The sequence below is a fragment of the Neofelis nebulosa genome, chromosome 10 (assembly GCF_028018385.1).
Source record: "Neofelis nebulosa isolate mNeoNeb1 chromosome 10, mNeoNeb1.pri, whole genome shotgun sequence".
Classification (NCBI taxonomy): Eukaryota; Metazoa; Chordata; class Mammalia; order Carnivora; family Felidae; genus Neofelis; species Neofelis nebulosa.
This window is the reverse complement of record NC_080791.1, coordinates 87,701,147-87,717,569: the sequence shown is the minus strand read 5'-3', so window position 1 is coordinate 87,717,569 and position 16,423 is coordinate 87,701,147. Positions and strand designations below refer to the sequence as shown.

The following is a 16,423-nucleotide window of genomic DNA, read 5'->3' as shown; positions in this document are numbered from 1 at the left end:
AAACCACTCCTACGAAAGTCACCAACAATCTCTACCTTACCAAATCCAGTTAATCTCTGCCCTTATAGCACAGCAGAAGTTGACACAGCAGCTCACTTCCTTCCAGTACATTCCCTTCTTTGCTTATTTCCGGACCCCACTCTCCTGGGCTTCCTCCCATCCTCCTGGCCACTCCTTCTCAGTGTCCTTTGCTGGCCCCAGCTCTTTCCTCATATGGATTACCCAGCTATACTCATGGCTAATCTGGTTAATTTCACCTGCTCCCTTAGTTCCATCACCTGTGTTGATGAATCTGGGGTCCTAGCTCCTGAGCCCTACATAGATGTCTTTTAGACATCTCAAACCTAACATGTCCCAACCAAACTCTCAATTCCACCTCCCCACTCTTGCTCTCGCCCCAGTAAACCTCTTTCTTTCCTGCATCTTCTGCATTTCAACAAATGACACTACAACCAGCACTCAAGCAAACACGTAGGAGTCACCCTTGATTCCTCTGACCCTCACCTCCTCCTGCCACACACAGAATCCATTATCTTGCCCCATCAACTCTGTCCCTCAAAATACGCCAAATCCATACACTTGGATTTGTATCCCTCTACCCCTACCACCTTCACCTCTCACCTGGGCACCTGCCATGCTTTTCACTCCTTCCTCTATAATTTATTCTCTACCTGGAGAGGGAGAAAGAGCTGAGAATGGAAACCTGGGGGACTCACATAAAGAGGATGCAGCAAAACCAATGGAGGAAGTAGCTGACCTGACCAGAGATGGGGACAGAGCCCACAGGGAGGGAAGGAGAGAGGAACAAAAGACGAGAATCTGGCTTTAAAATATCATTTCGAAGACAAGATTGCACAGGATGACCATGGTTTCTAGGCAAAGGTGTGTCTGTGAGAATCTGTTGGCCAAGGAGGAGTGAATCTGCATCAACATGGAAGCCACACTCACCGCAGATGGAAGGCAAGAGATGAGCAGAAGAGGAAAACCATGAACCAGGCATCGGGTTCTTAAGGAGCATGGACGCCAACTAGGAAATCAATGGGAGATGACCTTCCATCCCCTGATGCTCAGCGGGCTACCAAATCTAAAATGTCTACCACATGATCTCTTATCTTCATCACCGCCCCCATCCTTGTTTTCTTTACAGACCTCGTTTGGGTCCCCAATGCCGGGGCCACTGCAGAGCCTCCTCACTAGTCCTGCAGCTCTTACCCTGGACACTGCTGACAGGTTATCCTCCCTGAATACTGGGTAGTTCTAATGACACTACTCCTGCATACAGAAGTCTTCAGTAGCTCCCCACAGCCCACTGTATTATGTATGATCTCCTTCTCCCACCATCCAAGGCCCTAGTCTCCCAAGCAAAACCCTTTCTGAGCTCATCAACTCTTCCTCATGTGTCTGTTCTCCAGGCAACTCAAACCCCTTGTTTTTCAAGCATGTCTGGCACTTTTTGCCTCCCTTCCTTTTCTCGTGTTTCTCCCTCTTTCTGGAATATATACCTTTCCTCTCCTCCTGCTGAAATCTTAGCATGTGATACAGTTGAGAACACACACTTGAAGGCAGATAGATCCAGATTCAAATCCTGGTGATCCAAGTACCAGTTCTGTGATATTGAGCAAGTTAGTTAACTTTCCTGAACCTAGGTTTCCTCATCTGGAATTTGGAGCTGAATAAAGATGCTCCAAAGAGAGGAGAAAAGTGAGAAAATCCATGTAAGGCAACAAGCATAGTACCTGCCACAGAGGAGGCAACTATTGTTTTTAATACCTTTTCTCTGTTCTTTTTTTCTTGATGGCCCTTCAGAGCAAACTGTCCCTCTGCTGAGCACTGGATCATTCTGTCTCCTCACTGCACTTACCCGCTTTCTGCTCCTTTATATCCTCATTAATTCCTTCTCTGCTCCTTAAAGGCAGTGACCAGGTCTAACCACTTCTGTATGTCCGCCAGCACCGAGAACAGTTCATGCAGGACTCTATAAATGCTTATTGAATCAAATTATCTTTAATTCCCCAGAAGACAATATAATCTCAGCCGTGGCGATTTTTCTAGCTGTGCACAGGACTATGGTGAGGAGGAAGAGTGGGTAGGATTAGGGACAAAGCAATATCATTATCATCATCCTAGTAACCAAAACATATCCCTTACCCAAAACCTACTGCTTCAAACAACACAGGAAATAGCTGACTGATTTAAGAACCTTCTAGAACACAAAATATGTTTAGGTCTGGGTCCATTAACGTGAGTTTGGGGAATCACTTTAATTTGCAGGAAACATTTAATGGCATTAAAAAATAATGAATGGAAAGACTATCCCCTTACGGTCAGCTTGCAGAAGGACAACATGATGCAGGGTCAAGGCCATCCTTTGGGAGTCAATGGTGCTCAGGATCTTGGCAGCTGCGGTCCCCAGCAATGGCTTCCCGTTGTACAGGGTGTAGTAAGTCAGCTCCGCCGGGTCCTTGGGTCCCGGCACCCGTTGCATCTTTACCATCTTTCAGAAAAAGAGAGGCCATGTTTACAGGGCATCTTGTACCGACCCTGCAATCACCTGGGCGATCAGCAGGCTCTCTCCTGATTGCTGAAGCCTTCGGTGCCTAATTGGACCCACAACGTATTTTTTAGAGCTCAACCTTTGTGTACCTCCCCATCACCAGCATCCCAAGAAGCGCTGCTATTGCTGGAAAGGGAGACAGGGAGGAGAAAAAGGTTCTGAAAATATGAACATCTGGAAAGAACAGCTTGAGACTGGAGAAGAAACGCTGAAATGGTGATGTCTTCCAGCCTCCAGAGAACTCTGGCCTCATTTGAAAATAGGCCTGCACATTAATTCAGGGCATGTTAGGTTATTCTCAAACAAGATTTCTAATTTCAAACTCCTGCAATTGCCAGAGAGGGAAAAAAAAAAAATGAACTTATATGTCTGCAATTCAAAAGATCTCTGATAAAAGCAGTACTTGGAGACTCAAAGTTCTTTTTTCTAAAATAACCTTTGTTGCTTTTTCTCCCTGGACAAGTTATACATGTTCACTACAGAAAGTGTGAGAATACAGAAAGCCATCAAGAAATGAAATAAAATAAAAACAATTTCCAACCCCTCTACCACAAGCTAATTACTATTATCTTGGAGCATTTGCTTCTGTTCATTGCTGGTTTTCCACACAAACCTTTTATTTAGTATTTTACAAAGCTATTTATCACACTCTCTATCTAGAATCATACACTGCTATTTTTACTTACATCCTTAAATGACCTTAAATATAACAAAAGCATAAATGGTAATTTCTACACAGCATTCTGATGCACACCTCATAAACTTATTTAGCAAATCACTTATTTTTTTTTTTTTTTTTTTTTTTTTTTTTTTTTTTAAAATTTTTTTTTCAACGTTTTTTATTTATTTTTGGGACAGAGAGAGACAGAGCATGAACGGGGGAGGGGCAGAGAGAGAGGGAGACACAGAATCGGAAACAGGCTCCAGGCTCCGAGCCATCAGCCCAGAGCCTGACGCGGGGCTCGAACTCACGGACCGCGAGATCGTGACCTGGCTGAAGTCGGACGCCTAACCGACTGCGCCACCCAGGCGCCCCAGCAAATCACTTATTGTTAAACAAATTGTTACTCATTTTTCAGTACTGTAACTAATTGATTGTTATTATAAATACACAAAACATAAATTTTTATACATAATGTTCTGTCCTATGCATGACTCACAAACTCAACAAACACTTCATTTTTGAATGGTTACTTTGTTATCAAGTTTTCACTACTATAATTAACAACTGATAAACATTAGAGTATAGTATTTTCCAAAGTGTATATTACAGATTATGAGCTTCATAGGATATTAAAAGGTATGGCAGAAATGTTTACAGCAATATTGGTCACAAGAGCAAAAACTCTGAAAATTCAAAAGTCACTAACAGTAGGATGGATTAATGAGTTAATGATATAGTCACACAATGAAATATTATAGAGTAGTATAAATAAACTATGTCTATTTGTATCAATATGGGTGAATAAAAAAGCCTGATAAGAAACAAATCACTGAATATAAAATTCAAAAACAGGCAAAACCAAATGATGTACTCTTTAGGGATACATACACACATGGATGGTAAAATCTATACAGAAAATTTAGGCATGACTTAAAACAAAATTCAGAAGCACACTCAACTCTGATAGAAAGGAAGGGAGTAGGTATAATCAGAGAAGACACATAAAAGGCTTCTGGGGTAAGGTAAGGGTAATTTACTTTGGCTTGTGATTTCTTTTTATTGGTGTTCTTTGAAGTCTACATGTCTTTATACTCCTTTGTACATATGCTATACATAACAATTAAAAATAGGTATTACTACAGCCCAATAAAAAATGGGTTTAAAAAAAATCTGACCACATACTATCTGAAAGGCCAATAAGCATATACAAAATGCTCAATGGAGAAAAAAGGCACTGCTATCACCCAGCAGAATGACTGAAATAAGGGCTGACAATACCAAGTGTTGATGAGGGTGTGGAGTGACTGGAACTCTACATCTGGATGGTGGGAGTGTAAAATGGTAAACTTTGGGAAAAGGTCTAGCAGTTTGTCACAGAGCTAACATACACCAACGCTATGAACCAGCAACTCCACTCCCACATACTCAAGAGAAATGAAAATATATGGCTACAGAAAGATTTGTAGAAGAATGGGCATAAGCAGCTTTGTTTAAAGTAGCTGAAAACTGGAAAAAGTCTGGGTGTCCATCAACAGAAGAGTGGTTAAATAAACTGTAGTCTATTCATACAATGGAATATTATTCAGCAATAAAAAGGAATAAGCTCCTGCATAACACAATGTGATGAACCCAAAAAACACTACATGGAGTCAAAAAAGCTTTATACGAAAGAGAATATACTTCCATTTATATGAAGCTCTAGAACAGACCAAACTGATCTGTGCTACGGAAATGAATATGTTACCAAATATAAAATAGTAACATAGCACACTGTTAATTTTAGAACCTAGATGGTGAATTTGTTGGTGTTCACTATAAAACTTCTTTCTGTGGGCTTAAAAATGTTCATAATAAAATGTCGGAGAAATATATTACTAAAAACAAGGGTCTTATCGGCATTTAAATTTCCAAACTAGTATGTTGGCCAAAATTAAGGAATTTCTTTACTACAGGTCTTTTTAGAGCCTTTGGTATGCCAACAGGCCTTGGGAATCTTCAAGAAGGGGCTACAGGATGAATCCTTGCCAAACTGATATGGCCACAGAGCCTCTTTGCCCCAAGGCACCTCATAAGACCATTTTTCTGGACACTCTCTGAAAGACACTGCTCTCACTTTCTGGTCTTTGTGTTCACCTCTATTCTCCTCAAAACGTATTTCCAGGAGTAAGTTTGTGACCATCCCAGAGGTACTTGTCTAAATTGCTCACTGGTTCTCCACAAAGGTCATACCCACTTACGGTGTTTGAAAGTACCCATTTCACTTCATGCTCACCAACCCTGGATAGTACCATCATAAATCTTTGGTAGGTGAAAAGGATATCTTGTGGTAGTTAAAACTTGCATTATTTTGATGACAAGTGGAGTTAAACATTAAAAATTGTTTATTGGTCATATGTATTTCTTCTTCAGACTCAATTTTTCAGATACATTCACTAGAGAAACATCTTTAAATTCCAGACATACAAGTTTCCATCTTCATGAAGGTGGCTCATCTTTTAAAATTATTTGAGCCCAGAAGAAAGGCCTCTGGGTGGAAGGATGATGTAAGCTATGTAAGAGCAAATTTTATTTGGGAAACTTGGCCACGGCATTCCTGTCCCACAAAGGAGAGGAGGTAAGGACAGTGTTAGTACAACCAGGCGGAAGATGAATGCGCATTCAAATATTTAATACCTTCACTCAATTTCAATTTCAATTCGTCTTACGAAGATTCCTCCAAGGGTTATGTTACCACCTCTATAAATTAGGATTTGCAGAAATAAATCCCTACTCACTTCACTCAGACTTCCCAGGCAGCTATGGAGCCAATCACATTGACTACACACAAGAAACGAGGAAAGAATACCTTGGTGGGCTGTTTTATACATGTAGAATGGATTAGGTTTCTTAGGTTTACAAAAACACCAGGATTATATGGTCGTTCTTTCTCTCCCTTCAGCTGAGGCAAATCCCATTTCACTGTCTGAGTCTCAACGACTTCCTTTCTCTTATTTGGAGAAGTGTGAATTATAGGGCTCACATGGACCCTAGAGAGGGTAAACCATAAACCTGGCACAAGAAATAAACCATCACTTCACCTGGTCACAGGCTGTCACAGACCACAAAGACTTAGAATGAAAGCAGCATCTAAGAGGACAAGGGGCCAAATTCACCAACTGTGAATGGAGGACCTAGAATCTCCCTCAAGGGATGATGCTTGTCTCAGGCAAGGAAGTGTGGTCCAGAAAATGAGTTGTTTGTACTTCCAAACTCCCGAGGACACAATCTGCAGACAGATTGGAGTAATGCCTATAATTTTCTATAAAACGCTTCCTCTCTTAGACATGGTAATATCAAGCATGTGTGTTTGCATTAAGTTACACCCTAGATGTGGCAATTGCCAATCACGAGTTCACACTCTAGGGGCAGTTTGCTCAATTCCAATTAGGAAGCCCACACTCCGGAGGCAGCCGCCAGGAGTGCTTCTATACTTTGACATCTTGCTCAACAGAGCTTTGTTAATTAGCATAACAAATGTTAGCAATGGGTTCCCAGTTTTGGTGAAATTACTGGTATTCAAGATACAGGGTTTGGCTAGAATGTTAGAGATGGTTCCCACTCTTGCTCGAATTGAATAAAGAATCAAGAAAGAAGCTTGGAGCCTCTAACCTTGGGGATGGTCATTGTGTCTGTAGAGTTCCCTCTGAAGCAGACTGAGAAGAGCTGAATCCTTGTAGATGGATTATTTGGGAGGTGCATGGAACTGACAGGAGGGTGAAGAGGTGATTCAGGGGGTGGAAGGGAACTAGCGAGAGGTACATTATTAATCTGGTTACCACTGTGGGCAGCTAAAAAAGCTTAATTCTATGGGAAATATCTGGCAATTACTGAAAACATACGTTTCAGAATTCTCATAGCCACAAAGCAAGAGAGTTGCTGTATTCACACCCCCACCGCTAGTTAATTCCCAGGCACTTCCAGCCAGCCATGGCATCGCCAAAGTGGGTTCTGGCATCTCAAGAATGGCCCTTCAATAAAGGTTCAGCAGTGGCTGTTGGAAGCCCAGTAGCATTCAGTAGAAATGGGAAGGGGATTTGGGCAATGCATCAATAGTGTCTGCTACAGCTCTCTCGCCTGAATCCCCGTGTGGTCACCTGACCATTATAAACATGGAGGGCTCTGTTTGTTGAGACTGACTAAATAAGGATAACAGACTCCTGCAGCTGGAATATTGATTGGTGCATCTGCCATCCATAGGAGTTGTGGCAAGAGATCTGAAGGTCCCGAGCTCTGGGACTCCATCTAGTCTCCAGAACAGGTTGGGGAGTAGAAAGTCTATGCTTGCTTACTAATCACTTTTGTCTAATAAATACGTGCACGTGTGCAGAATTTGTTCTGAAACCTTACAGTCTAGCAGTAATACAGAAGAGTAGCTAACTCTCACCCTCCTCCACGACTTTGATGCTTAGGACCATGAACCCCCCAAACCTAAGAGTAGTGTTGATTACGTGGCTTAGTCAGTGTGCAGGGCAGGCGCTCGTCTGCACACAGCATGGTTTACTGAGTCTCAGCACACTCCCGTACATTTATTACAAGACCCCAGTGGTTTAGTACACATACACACCCACCTGCACGGTGTAGCTTCCCAAGGTAGTGGCCCGTTTAAACCGTCGGCCTTGCTGCTGGGACATCATGAATAGCTGGGCCAGGCGCTGCTCCATGACCCGGGCGAAGCTCTGGTTGTGCAGGCCCACCAGCGAATTGTCCACGCCCTGTAGCACTGTGGATGCAGAAGGCAGAGGGGCTGCTCAGGGGACAGGCTCCCCGTGGATCAAGAAACCACAACCACCACCGCCCCTGCACCAGCCACTAAGGGCCATGGGCCCTATCTCATGTTAGGACTTGGCCTTCCTTACTTCAGTCTACCTTCACAAGATCCCCAGGAGTTAGGGATCACTGTCCACACGTTATAGATGCTGAAAGGTTATATGACTTGCCTAAGGGCACACAGCTAGTAACAAGCAAAGTCAGGGTTCAGACCCATGCTTATGTAACTCCAATGCCTGGGCTCTCTCCTCCACAAGCTGTGACATGTTTAATGTTGCTGCATTTAATCCAAACCTCATTTAAGATGTTATGTGTTGTTAGAGACCATATGGGAATACAGCATAGCTGCAGGTATGACTAATTGGATTTTTTTTTTTTTTTACTGGTTCCCACTCAGAAGCCCTGGCTCAGGGCTATCTTTATTATATCTTCCCTTCTCAGCAGCTTTGATAGGGAAGCTGAGCTCCATCCTGCAACCCAGCCCCTTATACATAGAAAAGCCACCCTGTTCAGTGTCCTTGTCTCTCTCTCCTCTATGGGGTCCTTTTGGGACCCACCTCTAAAGTGGCCCAGGGCCTCTCAGGTACCATCCCATTCGAGAGCGGAACTGTGTAATAAAAAGAGTGGGTTCTGTTTCTGTGCTGGTGCTTGCCAGTTTGACTTCCGGCAAGCCTCTGGCCCTTTCTGAGTCCAAGTCCTTCTCTGCAAAAAGGGAGTAAGAAAGTCGGTATCACAGCACATCTATCCTTATGGGCTGTAAGGTTGAAATGAGACAAGATGTATAAAACAGCTTATTACAGTGCCTGGTGCGTAGAAGGGAAATGAAGCCCCTCTTTCCATCCTTCCTCCACTGCTCTTTCATCTATACCCAGGGCTATTTGGGTAGCTGAGGCGTTAATGATAGAATTCCAGGCTACTGCGAGGAGGAGGACCACAAGGAACACCAGGGCCATCCTGGGCCTGAAACAGTCACCTACCACGGGAACAACTTCCTTTGACCCTCTCTCCCCGAAGAAAGCCCAGTCCTTCTTCCAAGTCCCTTGGGAAACACACTTAACCCCAAACACACAAATACTGCCTCCAAACACAGTCACCTCTGAAATCAAAAATGTTTAAAAAACTTCTCATCTTTTCAAAGAGATGAAAACTTATCATGGGCTGGGAATGTAATACAAGACTTTTCATGTAACAGAGTTTGTACTACCATAGTCCAGCCAAGGGCCATTAAGACCACCCATCTACAGGGATATGGAAATAGTCTGAATATAAAGAATGAGCTGTTGTTATGAGTACATTCGGTATGGGGCCAGAACAAGTGACTGATGACAACACGATACAGAGAATGATGTTGAAACCGATCAAGAGAAACATAAAACCCACAGCTGAGTCTCAGAAATTACTTCTTTGAAGCCACAAATGCTAAATAATCCCTACGGAGGGTATAGAGCAGCTCTCTTTCCAGGGCCCTTGTGAGGGACTCTCAGCTCATCTGTCAGCAGAATTCCTGCAAAGATAAAACACGCCTGCACTGCTCCTTCTGCGGCAGGTCCCCAAGAGGCCCCTTGGAATCCCTCCTGACGAGCTGTCAGGCTGAGGAAGGGCCGCCTACCTCCTGGCCCCAGATAGCAGAACCCTCGTTCTTACTGCTTCAAAGATGCTCCTCTAGTAAAATTATAAAACCACTGCTGAAAAACTACTTCTAAGTTGGCCTCTCCTGACTACCAGACACGGGTAAGAGTGGGCACACAGGACAGTCAAAGGGCATCATCACGGATTACTTTAAGGGAAGCCCAGTGATGATGCAAGGACAGACATCAAAGAAAGGGATGGTCAAAGCCTCCAGGTGATGAAAAAGCTCCAGAAATAGATAGTGGTGATGGCTACATCAACACTGTGAACGTACTTAATACCACTGAATTGTGCACTTAAAAATGGTGAAAATAGTACATTGCATGTTATGTTTATTTTACCCCAATTTTGTTAATTGAGGGAGAATAAAAACAAACCACAATCTTCAGGGCACTGCAGGTGGCTGTGGGAACCTCCCAAAGAGTTACATGGAACCCACAACTGGACAGTTCCCATGTGCCTCACTGCTCTGTTTGCAAAGAGAATGTGTCCCTCCCTGGCAGCTGTTGAAGAATTGGGGGTTGAAAGGGGGGGTCCGGGTTTGCATCCTGGCGCCCCCTTACTGAGTGCTCTTGGGCAAGTCCCTTAGTTCCTCTGGACCCTTGTCCCTCATCTGAATACATAGGGATCATAATCTACTCCTGATTGTGTCATTACGGGGAACAACACTTTCTAAGAGACATGCTTCGAGGGGCGTGCTAAAAGGTACGAGAGAGGAGGCCCATAAATGCTGGCTGTTGTTGTTGCTCAAATGTGCCCCTTTCTTGCTAGACACATCCTTCCCAGAGGAAGAAATAACTATGTTCCAGGACTGCGGCTCCTTTCCTTCCCCCTGAGAACTATGGCAGGCCCCAGGCTCTCAGTCTTCTTCACCTGCCCGAAGGGCCTGGAAAGGGGCGTGAGACCACATCTCCCACAGTGAGCCGGAAGCAGTAGGGGGTCTTGGACCCCGGCACACGTACCCACGAGGACAGCAGCCCATCACACCAGCCAGGGCCCCGGCCACCCACCCTTAGCCACCACTGACTCAGCTCAGAGGATGCGAGCAAGTCCCCAGCTGTGTTCAAAGGAGCTGGTCCAGAAGATTCGGGGGCTGTTACATCACTGGTCTCTTAATCCTTCTTTATTTACAACTGCACCGGGCTCTAAAATTCCAGCAATCAGGTCGGCCTGATTCAGCTTCCTATATTGAATTGTTTTATGTGTAACTGAATCCCATACATTCAGAGCCAAAAGAACCAGACAGCTCAGCTCCTATCTTCCCCTCATTCCACAGGTGAGAGTGAGACGCCCACAGGGCCTGAGTGACGTGCTCAAGGACATGCTATGGTTAGCAGCAGCTGGGCTAAGACCAGAAGAAATCATAAGCCTTCTGGGTCTGGGATATTTTGACTAGTGGGTTCCACAGAGACAAGTGGATAAACCTAAGATGGGCTCTGACCCCTGTGAGGCAGCAATATGAAGTCTGTGCATCTCTGTCCTGCCTCATATACACAATCCTGGCCACAAGATCCACGGACGACAGAGGCGCTGCAGGAATCACCCTAACGGAGCCACGAGGGACCTGTGCTCAGGGAAAGGAGAAGTGAACAGCGTGTAAAAATATATTTAATATAAATTTAGTGGGGAAGCAGATGGAAACATGTCAGGGTTTTATAATACCAACTATGGAAAGGAAAGTTGTTCCCCATCCTCTGAGCTGCTGCAAATGAGGAAAGAAGACGCAGTACCCTTGACGGACATCTGGGAGCAAAGGGCAGAGTGGTTATTCAAGGGGATGTGACTCGGAGCACGATGAACAAAGCTATCTTCATCCTAGTTCCCATAAATGATGGTCAAAGGCTGGTGGGAGCTGGTGGGAAGGAAGGAAGGCCATCCTGAAGCTGGTTCTCTCCCCTCCCATGGGCACTAACTGGGCCAACCAGCCCCAAACACAGTGACAGAGGCCACTGTGTATTCCGATTAGCAGCAGCAACAGCAACAACATAAATAAATGAAGGTTACACAGCTGAGCGGGGAAGAGGTGAAGTCCCAGGATGGTTTTGTGAAGGTTATGCCACTCAGACAGAGTCAGGGCAGGATCCGGGTACATAAGGAAAGGGCGAGACAGGAAGCTGTCCAGGGCAGCTGGTGTTTAAGGGCAGATATGTTACCATTTAGCATAAAGCTTACAGTTACTAGGAGAGATGTCTGCAAGGTAAAGAGCAGCATTCCTGCTGGAGTAAACATGCTTCTGGAAGTGTTTCATAACCTGCTGGTTCAAAATGGCACTGCTGGGTTAATATCATCTCCCTCTCGTGTACAAACTCCATTTTTATTCTTTTAAAACAGATTTCTTGGGACACCTGGGTGGTTCAGTCGGTTAAGCACCTGACTTTTTTTTTTAAATTTTTTAAAATGTTTTTTTTATTTATTATTGAGAGACAGAGAGACAGAGCATGAGCAGGGGAGGGGCAGAGAGAGGAGGAGACACAGAATCCGAAGCAGGCTCCAGGCTCTGAGCTGTCAGCACAGAGCCCAACGCAGGGCTCGAACTCACAAACCGCGAGATCATGACCTGAGCCGAAGTAGGATGCTCCACCGACTGAGCCACCTAGGCGCCCCAAGCACCTGACTCTTGGTTTCAGCTCAGGTCATGATCTCACAGCTTCGTGTGTTCGGGCCCCACGTCTGGTTCTGTGCTGGCAGCGTGGAGCCTGCTTGGGATTCTCTCTCTCCTTCTCTAACTACCCCCCCTCCATGCTGTCTCTGTCTTTCTCAAAATAAATAAAAATTTTTGAATAACAGATTTCTTCAGTTTGTCTTCTTAGCAGGTAAAATAATGTCTGCATATCCATGGCTCTACCAGGGAGAAAGCAATGTGATTTTCTGCCATTTTGGAGAGGTCTGGAGCGGGCCTCATTGAGCAGGGCAGTGTGCTCCTTTGTCAGGATTCTAGGCAGCAACCTGTCTACTGCTGGTTTGGGACAGCAGGTGAGGGAGGGAATAGGGCAGGGGAGAAGGGAGGGAGGTTTTAGACCGGCTTGCCCAGGCACAACTTCCACAACTTGTAGGATCTTCCTCTCTCTGTGTTAGGGGCTGAATTATGTCCTCCCAAAGTTCATATGTTGAAGTCTTAACCCCCAGTACCTCAGAATGGGATTGTATTTGGAGATGAGGCCCTTAAAGAGGTGAGTAAGGTAAAATAAGGTCATATGGGTGTGCCCTCATCCAGTATGATGGGTGTCCTTATAAGAAGAGGAGTTTAGGGGGCGCCTGGGTGGCTCAGTCAGTTGAGCATCTGACTCTTGGTTTTGGCTCAGGTCACGATCTCATGGTTCACAGGTTGGAGCCCCACATCGGGCTTTGTGCTGGTTGGTGGTAGGGAGTCTGCTTGGGATTCTCTCTCTCTCTCCCTCTCCCTGCCCTTCCCCAACCTGTACTCTTGTGCTCTCTCTTGCTCTCTCTCTCTCAAAATAAATAAATAAATAAACTTAAAAAAAAAAAAAGAGGAGGAGGAGTTTAGGACACAGACACACACAGAGGGAAGATGCCAAGTAAAGATGGCCATCTACAAGCCAAGGAGAGAGGCCTCAGAAGAAACCAAGCCTGGTGACACTCTGATGTCAGGCTTCCAGCCTCTGGAATTATGAGAAAATAAATTGCTGCTGCTGAAGCCCCAAAAGTCTGTGGTACTTTGCTATGGTGTCCCTACCAAGTTAATACCTTCCCCTTCCCCTCCCCACTCCATGTACAGCTGGGCTGGTCACTTTCTCCCACAAATATCTGTCTTCTCTCTTTGCTCCCAATCCTTGCTTTCTGTAAGATTTTCAGAGTGACTGTCCAGCCTTGGAAAAACACAAACAAGTTTTTTGCTGTTTCATAAAGCTCAGCTGGGAAATGTCAAGGAAAAAAAGAAAATGTCACCCAAACTCCCTTCTACTTTCATTCGCCCTCACTGTCAGGACACGACTGGGTTCCACCAGGATCAGTGTAGGTGTGGGGCGTGTGCCGAGGAAAGAGAAAAATGCATGCCTAGCATTCCTCAGCCTTTCACTGGGGTTTTGTAGGGCACTGCAGAAAGGCCTACCATCTTTAAATAAACAACCATTCCCAGGGACAGTCCCTAAACATCCACAGGTTACTGTCATACCTTCTGATTGTCTACTTTTTGCAAAGAGGAGGCAGTGGATGGGACTTTACAATTTGCTGTTTTGAATGGTTACCTAATATTCACCTTCATATGATATTTTTTCTTAGCTTACTTTACCCATTTCTGGCCCTATGGAAGTAACTCCTTGACTTATAAGACAGGACCAAAGAGGGACCCCTGGGTGGCTCAGTCGGTTAAGCACCCAACTCTAGACTTCGGCTCATGTCATGATCTCATGGCTGGTGAGATCGAGCACCGTGTCAGGCTCTATGCTGGCAGTGCACAGCCTGCTTGGGATTCTCTCTCTCTCCCTGTCTCGGCCCCTCCCCCCTTACTGTCTCTCAAAATAAATAAAAATAAACTTTAAAAACTATTAAAAAAAAAAAAAGACAGGACCAAAGAAAAGATGCTGATTCTATCACTGAATGGCATGCAGTTTTTATTATTATTATTATTATTATTATTATATTATTATTTCATTTTGGGGACTTCTTTTGACATGTAGTTTAAAAACACACACAGCAACCTGATAAGAGGAAAGGGGGAGTAAAATAAGAGATTACCTGTTATTACCCAATAGTCTCTGGTTGTTTCCGATATATCAAGGTTGGGATATTCCAGTGCTAAAACAAATAAGAAACACACCAAGTTACTTTCACAGTTTTTATATGTAAATATTACTTAGGAAAATGGACATACATAATAAAATATCAAACAGCTAAATTCAGCTTCATCATTCTTAGGAACTCCAGGATATATGGGCCAAAACTATTTCGCTGTTCTGAAAAGTAAAATGCTTAGTAAAGGGCTAACTTTCAGATGAAGCGGTTTTTAGGGTTTGTAAATTTCTGCTCTTCTGATTTTTTCATCAGAACCTTCCTAAGTGGAACATCTTCACTATCAAAACTCACAGCTAGAACCTGTCTTAACTATAACACTCTTTGTAAAAACTATCCAACCATCACTAATATTTTTAGGAATGATCCTCTCTTGAATGGATTTTTCCAGTGTCAAGGACTAAGTTTATTATTAGCCAAATGTTTGTGACATAGTCCTGGTTCTTTTGAAGGTATGGTGGCCATAAGCGCTAATTCACGTAAAGGGTTTAGCACAGAGCCTGGCACATGGTAAGTGCTCAATAAATCTTAGTTGTTGTTATTATCAGAATATCAAGAGGAAAGAAAATAAATTCTTCACATGCTGCCATGTGACATAATGCCATCTTTCATGACATTGTCCTTTCCACAAAATTCAGAGTCATCTTTCCTTACTATGTGCAAATTCGCAAAAGCTTGCCATTTAAACACTCAAAACAATTCTGAGTGGCTACTGTGTGCTAAGTACATCCACACACACAATTTCATTTATTTACAGTATTAAATGCAACCACAGAAGGAAACAGAAAGCTAAAAAAAAAAAAAAAAACAACTTGACCAATGACCTTGAGAAATGTATTAACAATTACATTTAAGAGCACAAATCTTGACTTCCTTTGGCTACCAAGTAAGTGTTTGGGTACAAAATGTAGGCTGCACTGTCTTTGGAGTCTATGCCTTCTGCATGGTAATGAGGATTATATAACTGAAACATTAGAGGAAGAGGAGGCTACAAGACTGACTATGGGGACTTCATCCAGTAAAGTCACGATGCTGATTGCAAATGAGTCGCATTATGTTAACTATAGCCAGGGCAAGGGCTGAAGGCCCGGGAACATTTGCTGATGGCACAAATGGGTGGAAACCATAGCAACCCAGAATGCCACAAGGACAGACGCCCCACAGGGCAGTTACTGTAAGCTCAAAGGCAGACCGTTTGGGTTCAAGCCCTAGGTTCCATGTCTCATTAGCTGTGACAGTGAGCATCTTGTTACACCTCCTGGAACTTCAGTTTTCTCCTTTGCAAAGTGGGGCGCATTCTGTACTACTATAGGGTGCTTTGTGAGGATTCGATGACATAAGATATGTGAACTGTAAAGGCACCTAACCAACGCTTTTGTTCAGTGTGCAATATACTTGTTATCAATTCAATCCCCGTTTATCACCGATTTCAGTTGTTTCACGATAAAAGAGTTAGTATGTGCCTGGCACAAGAGACATTTGTTAAATGGGGAAGGGACCTGAGAGGAAGGGAAAAGGCAGTGGCCCTGTGAGGGGTGAACATACTCACGTTCAGCAATGGTGAGCGGCGGGTAGGTGAGGTAGAACCCAACCAGCTCAGCTGAGAGCTGGCGGAGGAGGCTGCTGGCGACCGTGCCGTTGAGGAAGGAGCTCCGATTGCCCACCACGTACACCAAGGTGACTGTCTGGGAGGCATTGGATGTGCTCACAATCTGAATCGACACAGGAGGAAAGGGGAGGGAGACATGCCAAATAAGATGGAAGCCCTGGGAGGAGAAGTTTAAGCAGAAGTTGAGGGTAGAGATGAGAGGGACGTGAAGAAAAGCAAGGAAGAGACAAGAACAACAAATACCCGTCATTTATGGATTGCTGGCTGAGTGCCAGGCACTGTGCTGAGGACACGTGATCTCATTCGGTTCTCACCACAACCCCATGAAGTGTATCCAGCTATGGCTCCATTTTACAGAGGAGCAAACTGAGGCCTGGAATGATCAAGAGACTTGCCCATGATCACATAGATA

At 44.3% G+C, this 16,423-nt stretch overlaps 1 protein-coding gene across 2 annotated transcripts in view; it reads right to left on the bottom strand.

Annotated features, from left to right (window-relative positions):
• KIAA1549L (KIAA1549 like) overlaps positions 1-16,423 on the bottom strand; it is a 269,435-nt gene that overhangs the window by 85,321 nt on the left and 167,691 nt on the right. For both annotated transcript variants that reach the window (XM_058688590.1, XM_058688589.1), the window contains exons 7-10: positions 15,952-16,114; positions 14,349-14,408; positions 7,826-7,977; positions 2,323-2,494 (exon numbers count right to left, since the gene is read on the bottom strand). In XM_058688590.1, coding sequence (XP_058544573.1) covers positions 2,323-2,494; positions 7,826-7,977; positions 14,349-14,408; positions 15,952-16,114 — 547 coding nt within the window. The remainder of the gene's footprint in view (positions 1-2,322; positions 2,495-7,825; positions 7,978-14,348; positions 14,409-15,951; positions 16,115-16,423) is intronic.